General features: G+C 36.2%; 1 protein-coding gene across 1 annotated transcript in view; it reads left to right on the forward strand.

Annotated features, from left to right (window-relative positions):
- Window positions 1–567: 567 nt before the first annotated feature.
- Window positions 568–23,624, forward strand: part of grin3bb (glutamate receptor, ionotropic, N-methyl-D-aspartate 3Bb) — a 71,259-nt gene continuing 48,202 nt past the window's right edge. The window contains exon 1 of the mRNA XM_026274762.1: window positions 568–1,332. Within this exon, the coding sequence (XP_026130547.1) occupies window positions 874–1,332 (459 nt within the window). The 5' untranslated portion in view covers window positions 568–873. The remainder of the gene's footprint in view (window positions 1,333–23,624) is intronic.

Consider the following 23,624-nt stretch of genomic DNA (forward strand, 5'->3'; position numbering starts at 1 on the left):
ATGTCAATGAAGGGCCTTCAGCATCCATGGAACCATTTCCATTCCACAAAAAAAAAAAAAAAAAAAAAAAATATTCAAAAAAAAAACAAAACAAAAAAAAAAACAGGAAAACAAATCGAATGTTCTTGTATCTGCTCACTGAAACCAAATGTGTGTTTTTTTTTTTTAAACCCCATTTAGAACCTTTATTTTTAAAAGAATAATCTACAAAACTCCTGAAAAAAAACTGTAAAGACCGAGTTTCCTTAAAAACTGACATTTTAGTGCTGTAGCAGAGGAGAAGACAATGATGACGAAACTTTTCATTTTTTTGGACGTACTGTTCCTTTAAGGAAAGGCATGGAAATTTCGAAGTGTGCGTGTACCTGCTGCATCCAGTAAATGTCTGTATGGAGGACTTCAGCATAAGATCCTGAATTAAGTTGGAATCTTGTTTATAATCAGCTACATATATGAGACTTCCTATCTGAAACCCCGAACAACATGACGACTGAACAGTAAAAAAAAAAAAAAAAAATTATAATAATAATACGTCTTTGGTTAAAGAGAGGTTTTAATAAGAGAGTTTCTGTATTTCCGCTCAAGTCGTTCTCTCTCGCGCTGTTCTCTTAATGATTGCATTACTCCTCTCCAGCGCTTCTCTGGGTGTGAACGCAATGACATCCCCGCCTCTCGAGAAACCCCCTCCTCTCCTGAGCAGAGGATCACATTCACACAGTAACTCCATAGATCACTCCTCATACACTACCCTGCACTAAAATAAATTAAAACAAATAAAACAAAACAAAGGACGTTAAAGAAAAGCGCAGACAACAAGGCGAGCAATGCTATCTTCTGACAATGCCTCATCACCACCGTTGAGAGTGAAGCAGGATGAATTTCATCTTCTACACATTCTTGGCATACTTTTATTTGGGATCGCAAATATTCCTTCTCCATACCCTGCTCGTCCGGCCCGCTCATTCTCACCCGCAGCCCTGCCACATCCTAGCGCGGATAGGACACACCGTGCGCCTGGGTGCCCTCCTGCCTCCCCGCCAGTCGGTCCGGGTGCGCGCGGCTCTCCACCGCGCCCTCAGCGGTCTCGCCGACAGCGGCAACAACTTTCTTCCGTACAACTTGAGCCTGGACGTGGTGTCTCGGGAAGCCCCGAGCGGAGACCCCGAGTCACTCTTCAGGTGTGTGTGTCAGGATATAGTGGTCCAGGGGGTCTCGGCTGTGCTCGCCTTCCCTCAGACGCAGGAGGAAATAGTGCAAATGGAATTTATGTCCTCTTTTTTGGAAATTCCTTTTATAAGCATCATTGAGCACGGAGAGCCCCTCAAAACTCAGGTAACGCGTTTCATTTAAGCAGCAGACCTGCTCCTGATTTTAACCTGGTGTTGATTTGTTGACTTTTTAACGCTTGCAGCTTACGTCTGTGACGCGTTTTATGCTCAAATGCGACTTTCGCGCATCTGTTGACTGGGAACGCACAGGAACCGGTGTGAGTTTAGGGCTGTTTGGAAGCGAAGGTTTATTAAATACACCCCCTCTCCAAAATATTCCCATCCTTATGGTGGCCAAAGCACTTTGTGGGGCCGTATGTATGTTTTTAACATTGAACATGAATTTCAAAGTTGTTTTCAAACAACGTTTAAATAACAAAAAAGTTTTGCCGAATGCGCAAATTGTACGACGCAAAGCAGAAATCACTATAACCATAGCAACAGTTCGCTGCTCTAACACTTTCCATTAAGATTACTAAGATTTCTACTGGACTGTTGCATCGACGAAACATTATCACTTTTTAGATGCATGTAATATAAATATATACATTTTTCAGTGTTTTATTTATAACGTTTTAGTTGCATTGCATTTAGTTGCATTGTTATAACAAAATAGTTGCATTATAAAAAAAAAACGTTGAAAATGTAATGATCTGGAATAGGTTATATTTAGTGGATAAATGTGAATTCTTCAAGGACAATATTCTCTTTTTTTTTTTAATCACTTTGTTTTATATTTTGCCTGTTAGTAATAAGCCTCTAGTAAAAAATGGCTTAGTAAAATGTATGTCATTGTTTTTTAGAATAAACACATCTTCTAGTGTTATGACCTTGAGCACAAGGCTAATAATGATTCAATGAGCTGTAGAATTCATATCCCTGTTACTGTCATCCCTGTTATCCTTGTATGAAGGCATAGCTAAATCCAAAAATGTATTCATGTTTTTAGATTATTATATATTTTTGCTTATCCTTGACAATGAAAATGAAATCTATTTAACAAAATGACACAAGACAAAATTTTCAAAGATGGCAGGCTTGGTGTAATCGCCAAATCAGGTGCTTGTCAAGCAATTTATGCAAGACCTGACCTAACTAATTATCTACCATGCCCTCAATTTATGTGCTATCCGAAATGGCCTATAATATGGTTCAGAGTTTTGTGTTCTTTTTTCTCTCTCTTTGATGTCAATGTAGATTAATTTTGTGGAGATTTTGGCTTCAGTCTGAGATGCAGCTTGATGTGGACTAGCTGATCATTCCCTCAGGTCACAACAGATCTCCTCTGCTTGTGTGTTAGGTTTGTGTTTGGATTGTTATGATCCACCTGCTCAATAGGAGAAAATGTTTCTCTGACAGGTGTGTTCTCTCAAGCAGAAATAGATGCCGCATCGCATTACACTCAGTCAGGTATGTCACACGCTGAGACAGTTTCACAGACATCCGTGTCAAATGAGAGGTTCTGCTAAAATGCTGGAGTTAATGATATGGACTGGAATACATTAGATGGTTAAAATGACATTTGCATGTAGCAGCTGTGCTGTTTCCAATTTAATTGTATTTCTCTCATTTGTTTGTTGTCATGTTTGATGCTGAATTGTTGGCATACCTAATGATATATTATGGAGTTCTTTTGAGTGTATTAGATAATTTGCACCTGTCTTGGCTGCAGAGGGAAGCTTCATGTACTGGTGTATTTGGCTTGGAGCACTGGCTGAAAAGTGCTTACATCACAAGGTACTTTAAGATATTAAAAAGGGAGAAAATACTTTAAATCTTACACCCAGATGGGGAAACGCATACATTTTTCTTGTTTAATATCTATCCATTAAAATCTCTTCAGGGGCTTCTTAACTACTGTACAAATGTTTAGTAAAAATCCAGTGAAATTCTCCACATCTAGTCATTCAGCTTGAACTCATGAGTATTCGTATGCCTTTCTAATTAAAAAATGTGTGGTTCAACAACACATACTCTTACTTACATTTGCATAGATGCTGAAATATACAATATTGACATACTGACAGCATCTAAAATATAAAATATTTACATTTGAACACTAGATGTACCAATGTGTACAAATTTAAACCGTTAACTCTTCTGCTTATTGAGAATTGATAACATTTCGTTCTGTTCAGTGTGATTTCTGTTCAGCTGACACAAAAGAACGTAAACTGCCTGCATTCAGCTCATTGGAAAAAAAATGGCACTATGGTGATGCAGAGAGAAACAGGAGACGAATTGCTGAAAATGTGGTTATTTTTGTTTTCTTAGTTTACAAAAAGTATTGTTGTCACTACATAACGTTACAGTTGAACCACTGATGGCAGACGGACTATTCTTACAATGCTTTTCATACTTTTCTGGACCTTGACAGTGTAATTTACTTGGCAGTCTATGGGACAGTCACAAGCCTCCCCGTTTTCATCCAAAATATCTTCAATTGTGTTCCGAAGACGAATGAAACTTTTTCAGGTTTGGAATGACATGGGGGTAAGTGATTAATGGCAAAATTTTCATTTTGGGTTGGAGTATCCCTTTAATCGGGGGGGGGGGGGAATGCTATTTCATGCATACTGAGTTTTTTACACTGTTAAAGAGTTGGATTCCCATGCTAAACATGGACAAAGTTTCAAAAATTAAGTTGTACGTTTGAAGGAGTATTTTTGATCCAAAAATACTCCTTCCAGTTTGTCACAAGTTTCGGAAAGTTTTTTTTCGAGTATGGCTCTGTGCGACGTTAGATGGAGCTGAATTTCCTTATATGGGTCCTGAGGCACTTCTGCCGGAAGAGCGCACGCTCCCGTATAGCAGAGCACTGAGAGCACAACAGATGTTCACTGATCAGAGCAAGAGCGTCGCGAAAAGTCACAAAAGAAGTGTGTTTTTGGTTGCCAGGGCAAGACAACCCTGCACAGATTACCAAAAAAAAAAAACCAGCATTAAGGGACCAGTGGATGGAGTTTATTTTTACAGAGCATCAACGGAGTTGTGCAAGTGTTTTTGTTTGTTCCCTGCATTTCGAAGATGCTTGTTTTACAAACAAGGCCCAGTTTGACGCCGGATTTGCATATCGTTTATTTCTTAAGGATGATGCAATCCCAACCAAAAAGGGTCACGATCGTGTGTTGGAACCGCAGGCGGTGAGTAAAACTGCTTCAAATATCTCTGTGTTGTTAACTTAGCTGTCGGCGCGTAAGCACATCAAGTAAACAACATGCGATGTTGGCATAAAACTTCACTTTCCACATGTACAGCTTAAAAAAAATAAATAAAAGACGACATAAAGTGGAACTTTAATATATAAAGTTTCAGTACATACCACATAGAGACGTCGTTGCTGATGCTGCTCTTGTTAAATTTCAGCCTCTGGATCTGATTCTGGATCATAAATATATGCTGAATCTGACTGTTAGCCATGGTTTGTTTGGGATGATGGTTTTTTCCTCGCGGTAATGTCACAGCTTCCAAATGCTCTCAACGCGAAAGTGATTCTTTAGCTCCGCCCACACGTCACGCCTCCAGCCGGTCGTGTTTTGCTGGGAAAAATCGGTACAGACTATCTTTCTCTTATGAATATAATAAAACTAAAGACTTTTTGGAGTTATGAAGGATGCAGTACTACTCTATAGGTACTCAAGATTAACAGGATATTGAGTGAAAACGAGCATTTCACCCCCCCTTTAATGGCACAGACATCAGAAGGAATATTAAGCTGCTGTCCCTTTAAGACTGAATGCATAGATCCAATTTGTGTGTATTTGTCCATTCAAGCACAAGTGGATGTGAAAGATAAAATTTTTTTTTTTTAACTAAACGAGAGGCAGCTTTTTTTCTTTTTCGCGTCTTCTTGTGCTTCAGTGCTTTAAAGTTGTATTAAGACATGCACACAGGAATTGATGAGCAAATTTGAAATGCATGTGTCTTATAGAATGCACAGTTCTTACTTTGGACCCGGGTTCTACAATGGAATTGTACTCAATACCCAGCCGTACTTGTTACAAGTTCAAAAAACTGCCACCTCAAGAAGTTTTACGACAGCTTTTATGGTAATGGCATAAAAAGCTCATTGGCTCTAGCCAGCATCATCACACATGCGATGTGCTGTGTTTAGTGTGCTGCGTTAGACTCAGAAATGCCAAGATAAAATTTTTAACGAATGACGACTTAAAATTCTGCTCTGTAATTTACCCAAAACTATTGTATTTAGTCAGAATGGACTGCGACTGCAGCACTGCCATAAACAATGAGACCAGACTGAATCATTTTTCTTAAATGGAAAGACTTACCAAAGCCATTATTTGAGGCTGAAGCCATACCTCCAAAAGATGTTGTCCACTAATTATTACATGACGCTGACACTGGACAAATCAGACATTGACAGATCTCACTGTGTAGGCTGAAAACCTCTGTCTCTGTCCTTCTACAATATACCAATCAGTGTAAAAGCTCACGGTGCTCTTAGTGTGCAACATCACTCAGGCACAAATAAAGGCAGGGTGATAATGGGGCTTGTGCTCTGGCTGCTGCTGTGATGCTTACAGGACACTCTGGAGCTCCAAACTGCTTGGATCCTGCTTCACTTGATCTGCTAATCTTGTTTTTTGAGGAGAAATGAGTGTTCTTCAGCAGGCTGGGCTTTTGCCTGTTGTGTTCATCAATTGTTTGAGCTCCATGAGGAGATGTGCACAGGGCAGTGTTGCAGTGTGAGTTTTTTTTCTCTTTCATTGTTTTGTCCCTCACAGTTTGCTCTGTGGTTGGAGTTCTAGCACATCAACTTTGAAGCTTCAACTCTTCTGTTAGAGGTCCAAAAGACCCCAAGGCCTTTTTAATTGACCCCAAACAGAAACAGTATTACTATAGTGGTTGACAATGGCTTTCTGACAGAGAGCATGGCTGCTTGGTACAACAGTGGGGCAATGCTTCAGTAATCTCAGCTGCGTTTCTATTAGATCAGAAGAGATATTAAAAGAATGTGATGGAAAGATAAGAAGTTAAAAAGATTGTTCACACAAAAATTAGTTATCTGTCATCTTAAGTTTTTGTCTGCTGAACACAAAAGAAGATATTTTGAAGAATGTTGGTAACCAAACACTTTCTGGTCCTAAATGTACTTTTCCCCCCAAACAAAGTCAGTGGGGACCAGAAACTACTTGGTTACTCACATTCTTCAAAATATATCATTTTGTGTTCAACAGACAACAACTGAGTAATGACAGAATTTAAATTTTTGGGAGAACTATCTCTGTTATTAGTATTAGATACAGCACTGCAATCTGAAGGATTAATACAACAAAATACAGTTTGATGCAACAAGAAAATACTATTTTAGTCTTTCGCTTTCCTTCCATCCCAGATCTGCTTGCAGTGAGCCCAATTAAAACAATAAATGTTCTTTCTTGTCTCTAATCTGCAGTAGAAATGTAAAGGAATTACCAGAGGGGATGCCGTAAAATGAAAGAGAGACCCAGCGCACAGAAAAACCCAAAACACAAAGCTCTTTATTATGTGGAGTCTATATCTGTACAGCTGTAGCGATGTCATGCTGCGGAAGTATGCCATAAAGACCTACATAATAAAAAGAGCTTCCACTGACTGTTACAGAGCTCATAAAACGTCACTTTATTTAATCGCAGTTTATCACAACACTGTAAAATTGATCACAATAAGAGAATTGTTAAACTGGCAGTTGCTAAATAGGCAGTATTCGAGTGTGTTTGATTAGAAACCGTCTCCGCACACCAGCAATGATTTTGAAGCCAAAACCATCTAGATATTTTACCCCAATCATTGCTGTGTGTGTGAAAGGTCCCACATTTCGTTTGCTTAACACAGAAAATGTGAGATTTTAAAGGTCACCCTTGGGCAGAACTCAAGACTATTATTTGCTCCATGAAGTTATAGATCATAAAATCCAGGTCTTTTCTGAAACCGCACAAAATTGATCCAGCAATTGCATACGACTCTAGGTACTTTCATAAGAAAAAGTATGCAGTTCAAGGAGATTTTGTTGCTGAACAGTTAAAGAAACTTCACTTAACAGAATCAGCTTCTTTTGAAGGCCGTCTTTTGCTGATTGCTGGTTAAACATTCAATGTTCAGCGATCTTATACAATCTAGTGGTCATTTATTATTATGAAATAGGTTTTATTTTAACACCAGAATCGCAAGGTGAACATTTATGAAGTAACATATTGTTAGCTGGTGGATCTTAAAGATGCATGTTCCTGCTTTTCCACATTTTTTTGAATTTAATTGATGTGTAAGATCCATAAATATACTACTTCAGACCGTGTTGGTTTGTCTTATTCATTGCATTTCCTTAACTTCCCCAGCCTATGAAATAACCTCCGTGGATTGCCTGATAACTTGGTGGATAAAAATCAGAGCTGTTAATACAAAATAAAAATCAATTCCAGGCAGAGGTGAATCCCACGCGCTACCTAGCTACTGTAATTACTGAGATCCCAATCTTTCCACTGTTGTGACCTTGAACAAAGCGCTTGACTTCATGCTGGTCCAGAGGGACTGACCCTGTGATTGCTGTACTGTGGAGGCTTTTAGATAAAAGTAATGTTGCTTATCTTTATGTTGGATAATGTTATTCTCAAATTCTAGAGAGGAAAATCATGTCCCAAACTGTCACCTGCCTTTTGTTTTAAAAATAGTATTAATTCCACTTCGATATTAATCAGAGATCATCAGTAGATAATGTAATTAATTACATTTGCTTATTATCTTAACCCCACTCCATCCAAAAACACTCTTTCAGACTGGAAATCAACAGTTTATATATATATAAAAAAAATCATAAAAATATGTTTATGAATAAAGACATTTCATAAAATAGATTTCAATGAAAAGCTTATGCTTTCTGTGATTGGTTGTATTTTATACAAAAAGTAAATAAGTCTATTGCGCAAGTGGTTTCAATTCACTCTTAAAGTGCCTTTTCGTTTATGACCTTTCACGCAGTGTGTTATGTAGCTGAATGTGAACATAAACTATCTGCATAGTTGTATGTAAAGACAGTGCATGATAGATAAAGTTACTTTCTGTCAAATAAAAGGATCGGCTCTATATTGCCTAAACGAGTCATCAGGAATTGGCTCTACATCACGAAGTAACACATTTGGATAATGTTATGTCGCCAACTTGCCTGCCCACAAACTTAAATAAAAAAATAAAAATGTATATGTGGTTAACATAATTTTGAGAAGACGGTGTATCTTACTCTGTTGATCACATCTCATAATCACACAAACTTGTCAACGCTTGACACTTACCCCTGAGAAACATCCTGTTCCAGTCGTGCTTGTGAATCAGTCTCTTGTGATCAGCCAGTTCAACCGTTTCATCATCAGACTCCGGCTCAAGTTGGCAAGCTACAATAGATACAATCTTTTCTATGTATTGGCAAGTCTCCAGTGCTGTTTCTCTATCATGGCGATTGGCGTTTCAATTCTGATGCGCACTGTATGCGATTCAGAGAGTGATTCTTTGAACTGCTTCGCATGAGTCGTTTATGAATCATTTAGATATGAGGTAAAATAAAATATATTTTCGGAGAAAACTAACATGTTTTTTCCTCTTGCATACATGTAAACCCGTTTTACCTGTTTCTGCCCTGGAAACTAGCTCAAATAAAATAGGTTTGTTTTAATATTAATATTAAATAAGTTATTTTATATGAGGATTTAATTACAACAATGCTTGTAGACATTTTGCCACTCAACACAAGTATCATGTTAATTACAGTTTAAGATAATATTTTGGCTTTTCAATATTTGGAGACCGTTTATATGCTAGCTTCAGAGATTAGTTTTTTCACAATGTGAGAGCTGCTCTCAAGCAACACATTACCAAACTTTAATGCTTCAATCTTATTCTCAGTTCTAACTGAATTATCTTTCTTAATTGACTCCCCCAATTTCAGTATATGCTGCAATAGAGTCAGGAGTTATTTGTGACATAGAGATCAGCGGAACGCAAAAATCGATATGAATTTAATCAAAATATCCAGGAGCCAGTTATTGGGCAGGATGATAAGGTTTGTTGAAGAGAGCGTGCTATTTAACTAGCTGTTAATTTGGCCGATATTCACACTCCATGACTTCAGCGCTCGGTGCAAAATGAGCGAACCTTACCTGTATCTCAGCATGGGAACTGATCCACCACATACAAATCCTTCAGAGATCATCTATTGTCTGAGATTTTTATACGCTTTCATGTCTGTTTACATCCATCCTCCTTACCTAAACCTCGACAAGAGAGTGATCAAGGAGGTTGAAAATACCTGGAGAGAGTATGCATTAGCATTCCCATTCCCGTCAAAGAGAGTTGCTCGGCTGGCACAAGCCGGCCTGGGAGTACATGACCTACATGCCGTGTGACAGAACACACTTGAGCTACAGGAAAATGACATCCTGACAGATCTGACTGACTGATAGCACCCTGAGAACGGTCTCCAGTCCTTCACTAGCAGAGCAATAGATCTCTTGCTCCAGGCTAATGCATGCGCTGTGACGTGAAAAGCAGCAGACAGGGAAAAACATAAGTCTATTTCATGCTTTTAAAACCCTCTTAAATTGGACTCTGGTGAAACATGTAATGTAATGAATTTCTTGATTCATGTGGTTTCGTCGTCAGTACGTGGCTGCTGATGAATTGAGCAGCAGAAGACTTAATTACATAAGTCCAACTTTCTGACCACTAAATATAATGATCTCTTTGTAAAGGAACCCCTTTTTAATATATAAAGACAGGTATTAAGTACTGCAGTGATATTTTTTAGGCTAACATGTACGTTATCATCCCTCAAAACCCAATATTTTCCATTTGCTTTTAAGTTATTGCAGAAAATATTCGACCAAGTGATGTTTTGAAACTTATTATTCTTACAGGATTTGTTCTTCATTACGATGAACACAACTTTTGATGATTTTGAAGCCTAAATACAATCACCATAAGTAAAAGTTCACTGTAGCCTGGGCTAGACATGAACTAGATGATTTATGAAGTGTCCATTCATTTTTTAGTTGGAGTATTTCATTTTGTAGTTTAAAATGTAAACATTTCTTGAGCTTTTGTTAACCCTAAACCGTATTAATGCCCAATTTGTGTGCCCAAAGACATTAAAAGATATTTAATTTTATTACATGTTAACTAGTAGTTTGTAAATGTCCTGATTGACTAAATTGACTAAAGTGCTTTGTCAATGGAGCTTGACAGCAAATGTTTATTTTGTTGTAACTAGATATTCTACTAAATATCTCTATTGCGTTTCACATAAGAAAGAAAAGCATTGTTTGGAATGACGTGTGTGAGTAAAGTACATTAGACCTCCATTATTAACACCCATTCATTAAATACTCAACATCAAATAGAAACACATTAACATCAGAACCTGAGACGTGCTGCTGTAGCGGTCCCAGAGCGTGCCCTTGACATCCTCACACCATAGCGGCTAGTAATTCCCCTCTACCTGATGCTCTGTCTGCTGTCTGGATCTGTGGCGACCGCTCGCTGTGTCAGAGCGAGGCAGAGTTGATGAGCAGTGACTTGATAAGTAAAAAATTGAAGGAGTCCCTGAAAAGAAGGCTGTAGAGGCGTAGAGAGATAAGTTATAACAGTGCACAGGTGTGAGACAGTGATAGGCAGCATTGCCTCCTGGGTACAAGACTTCTCCGGGAGATTTTCACCCCTGACGTTTGGAAGTGACAGTCGGGCCTCTGTGGGAATGTTCTAGCCTGTACTAACCAAATACTGGCACTATGAAGGAACCCAAAGGGCCAGTTTAACAGTGATTTCCTTTAACTCCCCTAACACATGTTAGAATTAGCATGAATCTTTGTTAGAGCATGTGCTTGTCAAATGTTTGGCTTAACTTTCGGATCCGTGGGAATAGGGATAATTTTTCATCTGTAGGGAAGAAGGTTTCTGTTTTTAGTATGTCAGTGTTGTATAAATGAACCCTGAAATGACAGACTTCTCTCTGGTGATGTATGTCATCTTCTCAGCTCAAGCCTTAAAGCTGTTCCTTTTCAACAGTTGACTGCAAGCTTGCATTTATTTTTGATTGCATTGGCCATCTCAAAATACAACCCACAATCGATGGGTAGAACCACCATATATTTTTGTTTGTTAATTGGATGTACATCAGAATATGGACGAAAATGTCACTGACAGCTACTGACAGCAGTTGTGTCACTATTGTTGACTACCACAAAAACCTCGTCTTCGTTTTATTGTAAAGGTGCAAAAATCAAGGCGAGACACTTAAAACGGAAGTAAATCAGTTATTCAATTATTACCACATGCAAAACCTGATTTTACATTCTCATATAACAAAAAACAAAATTTCACAATAGACACTAAAGAAAGTGAAGAAAAAAATACATTATTTCTGTTAGTAGAATTTTTATGCCTTAATTATAGCACAGCTTGATGCACAAAATATGGTTTTAGTCTCACTCAATCAAAAGCATTCAGACAAAAATGAATTAATTTTTGTAGAACTGAAAACAGAAATCTGAAGCTTAGAATTTTAAATTCAATTCAATTCTTTAACATGAAGTGATGGTAAAGCTTTTAAGTTTTGAAGTTCTTGTGATTTGTATAGTTGATTTTGGGCTTAAGACATTTCATTGTCATGCAATGGAGAGATCTTTAGTACAGTAAGTGGTTATTTTTCACACAAACATTTCTGATTTGACTCATTTTAACGACCTAATTGTGCCTTTTTTCATTGAGAAAAATACTATATATCTATATATATATATATATATCTATATATATATCTATATATATATAGATATATATATAGATATATATATATATATATATATATATATAGATATATATATATATATATATATATATATATATCTATCTATATATATATATATATATATATATATATTGTGCTAATCAACATCCAACAAATGCTATTGAGCTTAACTTGAGCTGAATATTCCTTTAAGAGCTTCTTTCATTTCCGTTTTTTTATTATTTTTTTTTATTTATTTATTTTTTTTATGTTGGTTTCTTACCTGCTCACAGCTGACTTGACATTTCTTGGGGTTTAAATTGGCTTCACTTCAGTCATTAAATTGGTTTGTAATTACCATGATATACTACCTATGTGCTAAATGAGAGAAAAAAACAGTCTGTAATTTGGCTGCTTACCCACCGCTATCTACAAGCTCAATACTTATTCTTGATAATATCCCTAAAAGACCCAAGAGCAAGAGAAACATCTATCCACCACAATGCTTCTTTTTGCTCGGAATCAATTCGAAGTGTCTGGCCATGACAGAGTAAATGTTTATCAGTGATAGCTATTTAGCCTTTAATTGAAGCAATGATTTACAATACTTGGAAGGGCTAGTAACTTGAATTCTTGTAACTGAGTAAAAATTAGAAAAAAAGCAAGAAACTCACACAAGTGAATACATAATATATACTTGAAATAAACGTTTACTTATTCTAAATGAATTCACCCAGAAAGGAACATTCTGTCATCATTTACTCACCCACACGTTGTTCCAAAATGGGACTTTCTTTCACCCAAAAGATATTTTGAAGTCCTTACAAGTCAAAACAACATTGGACCCTTTTGACTTTAACTCTTTCCCTGCCAGTGATTCAAAGGGGTCATGAACTGAGAAATCAAAATCTTTTGAGATATAAGAGGTTATTATGTTATAAAAACATCATTTAAGTTCAGAACTCGTTATTCCTAAAATAGCTTATATGGAAGCCATCCTGCCAAAACAACAGCTTCTGGAATGTGTCACTTGATATAACATAACATAACATAACATAACATAACATAACATAAGTGTGGCTTAGAAGATCAATGCCTGCTTCTACATCACTGCCTGTTTAGCCCCGCCCACCGATTCGTGCATGTAGTGTAAACAATGAGAGAAACCAAAAGAAGGCTCTGAAGAAAACAAGATGATGTGCAGTGCCAAGCTGTGAAAAAATAAACACTCTTTGCATTGCCTTTATTCTGATCCCAACATCAGAAAAGAGTGAATTAACTTTATTTAGTTCCAGACTGCGACAGTAGGAACTTGGTCCTTTGTTCACTATATTTTACCAACGATTTGTTTACAAACAAGTCACAATTCAAGACAGGATTTTCAGAAATATTGAAACTAAAAGACAATGCTGTGCCAACTATATCGACACATTGTCATTCATAATTCCTCACAAGCTTGGTCAGGACCCTTTAGCATCATTTTTCGACATTCAGGGTCCTCCACTGCATGCTTTAAATAAGAAACCCATGGCGTCAGTATGGCAACATGAAAGATACTGGGAATTTAATCATCATGATTAAATTATATATTGGGTAATAATATTGCCATTATTCCATATATGTTGTTTGTAATACTTTTATACTCATTTTTTGTGGTCAGTTTGTGCAATAAATACCTGTGACTGTACTTATTTGCCTGCTACATGTTTAATAATGTTTCAGAAGTGGGTAGGTTTAGGGTAGGGATGGGGTTAGGTGCTCCAATGAAAATTTAGATCCTTATAAAATTCTTAAAATGTTTTTTATAAATACATGCATACCATTAAATTAAGACAAACAACTGAAAGCAATGGAGGATGCTGCATACCGAAAAATGATGCTAAAAGGATACCACTGTGCGTCGAAAAAAGACTCTAAAGGGGTACCTTGAGTGTCTTAAAGTGACACCAAGGGGTCCTGACCAAACATCAATATGTGACGAGTAATGTCCCACCACACAAGTGTAACTGTTTTTATTACGTGATCACTATTGCTTTGTCTGTTAAACAGATAATTTGATATGAGTATTAATGTGTTTTTAACTTAAATCACAGGAGCATCCATCTTTGAAGACTGGCACACATACACAACTGTTAGCCTATCATAGCAGTAGTATTTTACACAAAATATACAAAATATGTATTTCTATGTAAAAACCTTAATAACATACTAAGTGAACCTCAGAGAACAGTTTTATTTAAAAAAATATGTTTATTTATTTATTTTGAACTAAACTGATTTAAAAGAAGGAGAAGAATGTATGAAAAAGATGGCTGTTCTTTTTTAAGGATCAAACCCGAATATTAATCCTTAATCTGTAACCACAAGCTACAACTGCTTTGAATTTTTTAATTTGTAATTTTTCTCTGTTTTGAGCCTTTTCTTATTCCTCGTATCCTCTTCTTCTCTGTTCATCTACTCCATTACTCACTGATTGCGTTTCTTCTTCATCTACTCTTCTTGCTCTCTCTGTGAATGAGTTCTGCTGAGTATGCTTTGGCAGGTTGAAGCGTGAGAGGGGCTCTGCATTTTTTTCCCTCCTTTAAAACTAATCCTTTGTTTTTCACTATGACTGCAAACTATCTTTTGGCAGGCGAGAGCCTGGTTGGATTCTAGCAGGGCAGAGGAGCCTGCCAAAGCCTCGTCTCCCAACACAGCACTCTGATATTAGCCAATTCTGTGTCATGTTGTGCTCCTGCTGTTTGGGTCGTGACCACCATTTTCTGAAAATCGCCCCATCTGAGCTTCTTTTCTGATGCGTCGATGTCTGGGTCACTCGCGTGCCTTCGGCTGTCGACTGCCAGGGGTCTTGACAGAGGCTGTGCTAAACTGGGACAGCTCTGACCCAGTTGCTGTAATAGACTGTCAGGATAAAGAGGCTGAGGACAGATGCTTGTGACGAGCATTTCAAACCAGCCACTTCTCACTGACCGATGTAGCAGCAGGGGTGGATTTAACACCAGGCAAAGCTATACATCGAACAAGGACCCCCTTAGAAATTTGACGTATGATGAATTAGAAAATGTTATATCATAGGTGGCACTAAAATAACACTTTATTTTCAGCACTGCAACAGTGCAGGTTAGATGCAAGTTAAGCTTCCACAACAGCATTTGTGGGATAATGATGCATGTAGCTAATAAAGCTATAAAATTCTATAAAATATAAAATATAACTTTTGCACTCCCTCAAAAAAACTTACATTGGCTGACTCCCAAAATGTCAGAAAACTTCTGTGAGAAACTGGTGATGGAAATAATGATGTGAGGTGGGAAGAAAAACTATATTTCAGTGCTTTTGCAACCAAACGCAAAGTTTCTTGGGGGAATGAAAAATGCTAGAAAACACAAATATGTTAGTAGTTATGCAGAATTTGTTTTTTTATTTAAAATAAATGCTGTTCTTTTGATCTTTCTAATCAGTATAGTTCTTTTAAAATGCATCATTGTTTCCAAAACATAAAACAACACATTTGTTTTCAACATTAATAATAATTTTGGTTGTTTTTTCACTAAATCAGCATATTAGAGTGATTTCTTAAAGATTATGTGACACTGAAGACTGGAGTAATGGCTGAAAAAATTCATCTTTCCTGGAATAAGTTATTTTAAATTGTATTTCGTAAAAAAAATGTTACTGATTGGACACATTCATTTTCAATGTAGAGCTTCATTCTAACTCTTTGTTTATTTATGTAATGAAAAATAAAAGTTTTTGTGCTAATCACAATTATACCACAAGTTTTGCTGTCTGTTGACCAAAGGGGAATATAAATATAATACAATGCATTTGAAATACATTTATTTCACCAATACATTTACATATGTACTTTTACTATACTTAACTGGCATAATTAATGTATGCTAAATTACTAAACTAATTTTGTATTTAATGTACTTTTAATTGTGCAGAAATAGATAACGTTATACTGAAGTATATTTGATTGTGCTAAAGGAACTATTGCAAGTATAATTCTGGTGTATTTTATCTTGCATAAATCAGTAAGCCTTGAGCGATATGTCAGAAAATATGTTAATAGATTACTATACTTACTATGAAATAAATGTATTTTAAACATATTACTTCTTTTTTTTTTTTACTTTAAATCTAGAATATTCCTCTAATGCAAGCCGGATATTAAGGATGGGACTTAGCAACTGCAGTGCGGCAGAAAGTCTCAACCTTAAATGGAAGACCTAAATGATCTTTCAGTGTAAAATCATGATAGGCGATCATTTTAATTAAGCCTACACCTATCACCTCGAACTAAATGAACAGCAAAAAATAGCACAGTGCCAGCTGGGGAGAAACATAGCTCCGAGAAAACCCAGTCATTGTGTTTTATTTTTATTTTGTGTTCACTTCTGTCTGTGTAGTACGATACGGTGCAATTTAGTGTGCTATAGTGCTGTGTGTAGCTACTGTATAATGGAATATAAAACTTCTAATTTAGAAGATGGAGCAGTTGAGCATAAGATGTTTATTGCGAGTTACGCTCTGAGGCGCTACAACCGTTTGTTTATTGCTTTATAACAGTTTGTTGTGGTGTTTAATGGAAGGTTCATGGGTATGAGTCTTTTTTAGCTCTCCTCACCAGACCACAGGCTTTATTCAAGCATATTTATCTGAAGTCTCCTTCTCATTGCAAAGCCAATTAGGTAAACACAGTAAGCCAGCAGATTCACCAACAAAGCCAGATATTACAGAATAAACTGGCTAGGCTGGTTGACCAGAAAATATTTGGCAAATTGGGATTACACGTTAGTGTCCTCTGATACACATGCCAGCATAGATAATTAACAGAAGAATGATTAAACCTGATTAAACAGATCATATTTTCCATTGGTAGCACTTTATTTTAAAAACCAATTCTAGCTGACCAAGAAGGAGAGTGATAGGGTGCTGCACCAGATGACCTGGCCTCCAGTCACCAGACCTGAACCCAATCCAGATGGTTTAGGGGTAAGCTGGACCGCAGACAGAAGGCAAAAGGGCCAACAAGTGCTAAGCATCTCTCGGGGAACTCCTTCAAGACTGTTGGAAGACCATTTCAGGTGACTACCTCTTGAAGCTCATCAAGAGAATGCCAAGAGTGTGCAAAGCAGTAATCAAAGCAAAAGGTGGCTACTTTGAAGAACCTACAGTATGACATTTTTCAGTTGTTTCACACTTTTTTGTTACGTATATAATTCCATATATAATTCCACATGTGTTAATTCATAGTTTTGATGCCTTCAGTGTGAATCTACAATATCCATACTTATGAAAATAAAGAAAACTTTTTGAATGAGAAGGTGTGTCCAAACTTTTGGTCTGTACTGTTTGTTATGAACGTAACCTCTGTGATATTTCAAAACATACTGACATACTTTAGCAATAAATTTCCTCATGGAGGGAAGGCGGAGCCGTGTTTCGGATTGTAGTGAGCGAAGAGTTGAGCGGGAAATGGCAAACCCAGAGCAGAGTGATTATTAAAAACCCGGAGTGCGGAGGGGAAATTGTTGCCGCTCCACTCCGCTCTCATACTCTATAGAGATATCAGAGCCAGCGGCAAATTCCAGAAGATCTGGCCGAGGTGCTGCTCTCTGTGGGTTCATGAACGCTGAACGGCCGTCGACTCCCTGAAACTCACAACTCGTTCAAACTAATTTTTAAACAGAGGTTAGCTTTATTAACAATCTGCATATTTGAAATCTAAACAAGTACATTCTCACCTTAAAATCTCTTTAAAACTACATTCCGTGACTCAAAAACAGTATTATTTACAAAATTATAGTGGATTTGGGCATCTGCAATGACACTCACTGCAAGAAATTCTGCAAGCGGAGTGATACAAATGATAAAACGGTTGAATATCGCAGTGCTGGAAAAGGCTCTCAGCCAATCAGGTTCTAGGACCAGAAAGAACTGTTGTATAAACTAAAATACACTACTATTCAAAAAAAAAAAAAATATTGAAACTTTAATTCAGCAATACTACATTAAATTCTTTAAAAGCAATATTAAAACTATGTTGCCACCAAAAAAATTAATAAATAATTTTTTTTAAATACTGTTCTTAAACATCATCAATAATAATTAGATTTTAGTTTTTTTTACCAAATCATTATATTTCTGTCAGGACCACTATCACCAAAGATGATTGACAATAAACATTAGGGCTTGGTATCGATTGAGTTGTCCCAATTCTTGATTCTTGGTTCGATTCTCAATTTTATTATTACTTTATTTTTATGTTTTATATTCAGTGAATATAGTCTTAATACAAATGCTCCTGATATTTCTAAGAGTCCTTTTTTATACAACAGTTGGGCTATATAAAATCTTTTTCTTAATTTTTCTGGTAATCAGATGAAGGAATAAAACAATTTAATTTATACTAATCAAATGAAAAACACTTTTATTTTTTGGCAAAGTGCTGGACAACTGGGGTTTACTGTTAAAATTAAAAAGAAAACACATGATTATTCTTTAAAAAAAATGTATTAATATTTATTAGTAGTACTAGTAACATTGTTGTTACTTTGAGTCTTAAAACTGCTGAATAGTAATATATTTTTGACTGTTTCTTCACGTTAAACTAAACTTTATTTTGATGGGTTGCCGTGAGGAACTTGCAGCTGCTGTGTATGTGATATGACGGTAGTTTTTGTTAAATTAAATGGTAAAATACTAATGAAATGACTCTCAGAGCAGCTGGGGATGGAATTAGTGTATTCATAGCATAATAGTGAGACGACAGATGCCGAAAACACCACGGGCAGCGTCAGCGCTTGTATAATCAAAACTGTGAGTTGCATCATCCGCTATTCACTCATTGCGGAAATTATGGCACCTTTACACGTTATGTCAAATGCTTCTGCAAATTTTTTGTATTACTCTAGATTTTTATCTGAGCATTGCAAATCACTCATATTGCGTTGTTGTTGGTTCCTGTCAACAGTATTTCAGCCATGACAAGCACTGAATGAGTGACAGGCTTTCTGTTACCACACACTGTATAAAAACAGGTTGTAACATTGCGCAAGGTAAATAAGAGGGTGACATCAAGTGGAGAAGACTAATGAAAAAAAAAGATTCTCATTAATCAGATCTTCTTTTAAATGTTTGCTGAAACAAAATACCATAAAAGATCGATTTGCAACCGTTAAGAATTGTTATCGAATCGATGTCATTTAAAAGAAGGGGGGGGGGGAGTTGGGAATGGAGGAGGGTAATTATCTATTGAGAAATGGGAAAACTGCTGATAATACTGAGGGACCTTATATATGAATGCTTAGATAGGTGTTGTGTTCCTATTGGGTAATGGGGATCAGCTGAGAGTCAGCTGATGCGAGTTTGACTAACATAACCTTCCAGAACTAACTAACTAACAATTGGTAGCTGGAATTACATTTACATTTTTTCTTTATAATTCCGTCACGATGAACATCATATTAAAGAACGTTTAAAAACAAAACATGTTTTATTTAACATTTTCTTTACACTCTAAATATAGTTGCTCTTATTTACCAGTGAAAAGCCCTTACGAGTCACCCACTCCAAGCTCCAGTTCTGTTCAAGAGCCTAATAACAGGGTCTTTGGACCCTTATTTGACAGGCTCTCTTTAAGCTCTTTGGAAACACCACTGTACCTTGGCTAAATGCGAGAGGTCGAGGGAAACACAGATAGTGCTGTGTTGCAGCAGCTACAGAGCAGTCAGGATTACTCAAGGGCCCAACAGAAAGGATAATGAAAGCGCATCAGAGCCAGCAGTCCTCCGGAAACCACATCTATATCCTTAGGAGTCCACATAATGATGTCGAACACATCTCATTTAAACAGGGGTTATTATTAACACTAAGCTGAAGCCAAGAAAATTCAGTCCTTACTACAAATAGCTCCCAGTTTGCTCTTTAGTTCTCTTTATTAGACTAGTGCAACTGACTTTTCACTGACCCTCGTGCTGCCTGCTGCCTCTGATACAGTCATAGACTTTCTTCTATTCGTATAAACGGGGTCTGGGCCAGCGAAACAACTGCTACGAGATCAGTGTGAAAACTAATGGACAGTTTCCTCTTGATATTAAAGAAACTCCTTCATCTACAGTAGATGCTGAAACCTTTAGCACAGATGATAAAATGAGCTCTCAAACTGTTAGCTCAGCCGCGGGAAGAAAGCATTCAGCTAAGAAGAAATAAATGTAAATGAAGTCAAATCCTCACTTGAGTTATATTAAGAATGGACTAAGCATTCACTGGTTTTTATACCTGGAATTCATTCATAACTTCTTTCAATAATTCATTTATTCTGAAGCAGAAGCTCTTTTCATGTTTACAGACTGGATCATCTGTCAATGGAGGCTTTTCTAGGTCTGGTTTGCTTTTATCTTCTGCATATGTTTGTGATGCACATTGATCTCTCAGTCTTGTGAGAGTTATTAGATACAGTGAGCTAGATAAACTATTATCTAACATAAATAAACCTGGCTGTGTTTCTTTTTAAGAAGAGCATTTATTCCTTTCTTTGTTGTTTTAATGAGTAATTGATATTTTAATGTTTAAGTAAGATGTTCATGTTTTTGAAAGAAGTCTTTTATTCTCATCAAGGCTGTGTTAATTTGTTCAAAAATACAGTAACAACTGTTACATTATGAAATACGAGTGTACTTTAAATGAATCGTTTTCTATTGTAAGAAGCATTTCTGATTCTTATCAATGTTGAAAACATTAATTAATATAATTGATATTATTATTACTATTTTTTATCTTTATGTGATACATTTAGTTTAGGATGCTTTGATAAATGTAAAGAAAGTTAAAAAAAATCACCATTTATTTAAAATAGAAATCTTTTGTAACATTATAAATGTTTGTCACTTTGTATTAATTTAATGCATCCTTGATAAACAAATAGATATAGATGCAAAAAATCCACTGAGTTGGTATCCCATTCATCGTGATCAAAACTTTAATGATCAAAAATGTCCAAAAATTGAATATTTGATTAAAATTATTATGCAAATGAAAAATATTTGGATCATTTCTACAGTGTAACGAAAACTGCAAGTAAATTGCATTTTTAGAAATCCATTTTCTATATTTTTGAGCAGTTTCTGGCCCTGTTCATGAAGCAGGCATGAAATCCAGTCTCAGTCTCTGTTCTCTAAGCGTCAGTTGTCAGTTTACATGCATAATAAATTCATTTGACATGTATTCTTGATTTTGTTGTTGCTAAAAGCTAACAACATAATTAATTTTACTCCCTAAATGCCTGATAACAGCCCAACATCCTGCTATTGTTATCAACACTGAAGCAATGCAGCTTGTTCACTGAACGCTTCTTATTTGCTAGTTGTGACGTAGGTCAAGGCCATACCAGTGATCACAGCAAATGCAGTATATCTAAAGCTCATGGATTCTGGCAGATTCCTTCACTAATCAATGAATTTTTTATCCTCCACAAGTCAGAATCATCATTCACCTCTTTGAATTGAGCTTTGATTAAGACAAACTTTACATCAGATTTTGACACGGTTCTTTCTCATCCCATTGTGGTACAGGGTTTGCATCTGTCGTGATTGATTCCCCTCTTGTCTAATGAAGCGTTGGGCTGCAGGGGTTGATCTTTGGGCTCATCAATCACAGTGTCAGTCCAGTGACATTGGTTGCTCACACTCATTTTGGAGTCTGGAAAGCATGGCAAAGAACGACACCGGCGGTGTTAAGTCAGATGTGTCAGGGTGATACAACTGCCTTGATATTATCAATCTCAATCTCAGAAGTTAAAAAATAAAAGCAAAAAAAAACCAAAAGGCTTGGATTTAATGATATAAATATATGCACTGTGTGTTTCAGCGTGGCACTGTGTTTTTTTTTACACACGCGAGCAGCTCATGAACCAGTGTTTTCAGTATCTCTGAGGGATTTGATTTGCAATAAATGGTGTTTGACATGAACTCATCAATGCAGAAATTTCTCATCAATGAAGAACTTATGGTCACTATATTTTAAGATCTTATTCTTGCCATTAACACACCATTGCCTCACTGAACTTATTTGCTGGTTATTAATGCACGTCCTGATTTTGCCAAGTTCGATGTGTTCCTAGGTCAACATATTTTGTTGACCCTGGAACAATATTTTACTCCAAAAATATATTCTTAACCATATCCCTACACCTAAACCTAACCTTAACCATGAGTAATCCCTAAAATCAGAGGAAATGATAGATGAATGACACTGATGTACAAGCACCAAACACTGATTTTAAGCATAAACTTCACAAAATCTATAAACTGGTTCTTCAAATCTGATTGGTTAATCACAATGTTGTTCCAGGGTCAACAACGATGTTGTCCCAGGAACATGTCTCACTTGGTAAAATCAGGTTCTGCGGTTATTAATAGTTAGTAAAGTAGTGGTTAAGTTTAGGTTTTGGGTAGGATTAGGGATATCGTTATGAATATATGCCTTATAAGTACTGATAATCAGCCAATATGTTAATTGACAGCATGCTAATAAGCAACTTGTTAATAGTGAGAATTGGTCCATGTACTAAAAAGTTGTACCAAAATTATTATTATTATGCATTACATACCTTATTATTACCTATTTCTCCTATACAATTAAATTACAAACTCTCATTTAATGCACTGTTATGAATATTAATTTTGTTTACATTTATGTAATAAATAAATATTTACTATGGAAGTTAAATTATAGATTGATGAGAAAAGCTGTGTTCAGCATTATTTATTGATTGATTTATTTTTGTCCTTTGCACTTTAATATTTATGTTTCTAGGAACTTCATAAAAAAATCTTAAGAAAAAAAAAAGACAAATCACAGTCTAAATTTTTATACATTTTTATCAATTCATGCATCCTGCTTAAAATATCAAATAATTTTATATTTGATGATAGTTCAGGTTGTAGAATGTCATGTGGTGCTTTCCGAAGACTTAATGACATTTATGGGTTAATAATTTATGATATTTGTGAACAGTTCTTTTAATGTTAAATGTATCTGAAAAAAATGTTGAAGGATTTTTTTTTTAAATACAATGAGCACATTTGTAAAAACATTTGTAAAAATTCTGCTGTGTTATGAGCATGAATTTGAAAGATTCTCAGAATCATTGAACTGAATCATTTGTGATTTATGTGTGAGCAGATTAACACACTTCAGTAACAACATGTGTCCCTTAACTTCGGTCATTAACCTTCACCTTGAATTAGCAGCATCACTGACGGAGAGCGCTGTAGCGGAAGATTGTTTTTTGGAAAGCTGGTTCTGGCAGTCTCTTTATCTTTCCAGGTCCTTGGGTCAAATATTAGTTTGTTGTTAATTGGCTCTGATTGGCCTGTAAACCGTGGCTGCTGTTTTCACCTGTTTAATCATTATTGTCTAGAAAGTGGATTAATTAAGATTAAACATTTCCTCACAGTAAGTAGAGATGTGATCGAGCAGTGTTGAGGTGAATGCTGTTTCCATTCCTTGTATTTGGGAAAAAGATTAGTTCCCCAACCAAACAGTTAATGGTAGTCATTGATTTACATAGTATGAAA

Source organism: Carassius auratus, chromosome 11 (assembly GCF_003368295.1).
Source record: "Carassius auratus strain Wakin chromosome 11, ASM336829v1, whole genome shotgun sequence".
Classification (NCBI taxonomy): Eukaryota; Metazoa; Chordata; class Actinopteri; order Cypriniformes; family Cyprinidae; genus Carassius; species Carassius auratus.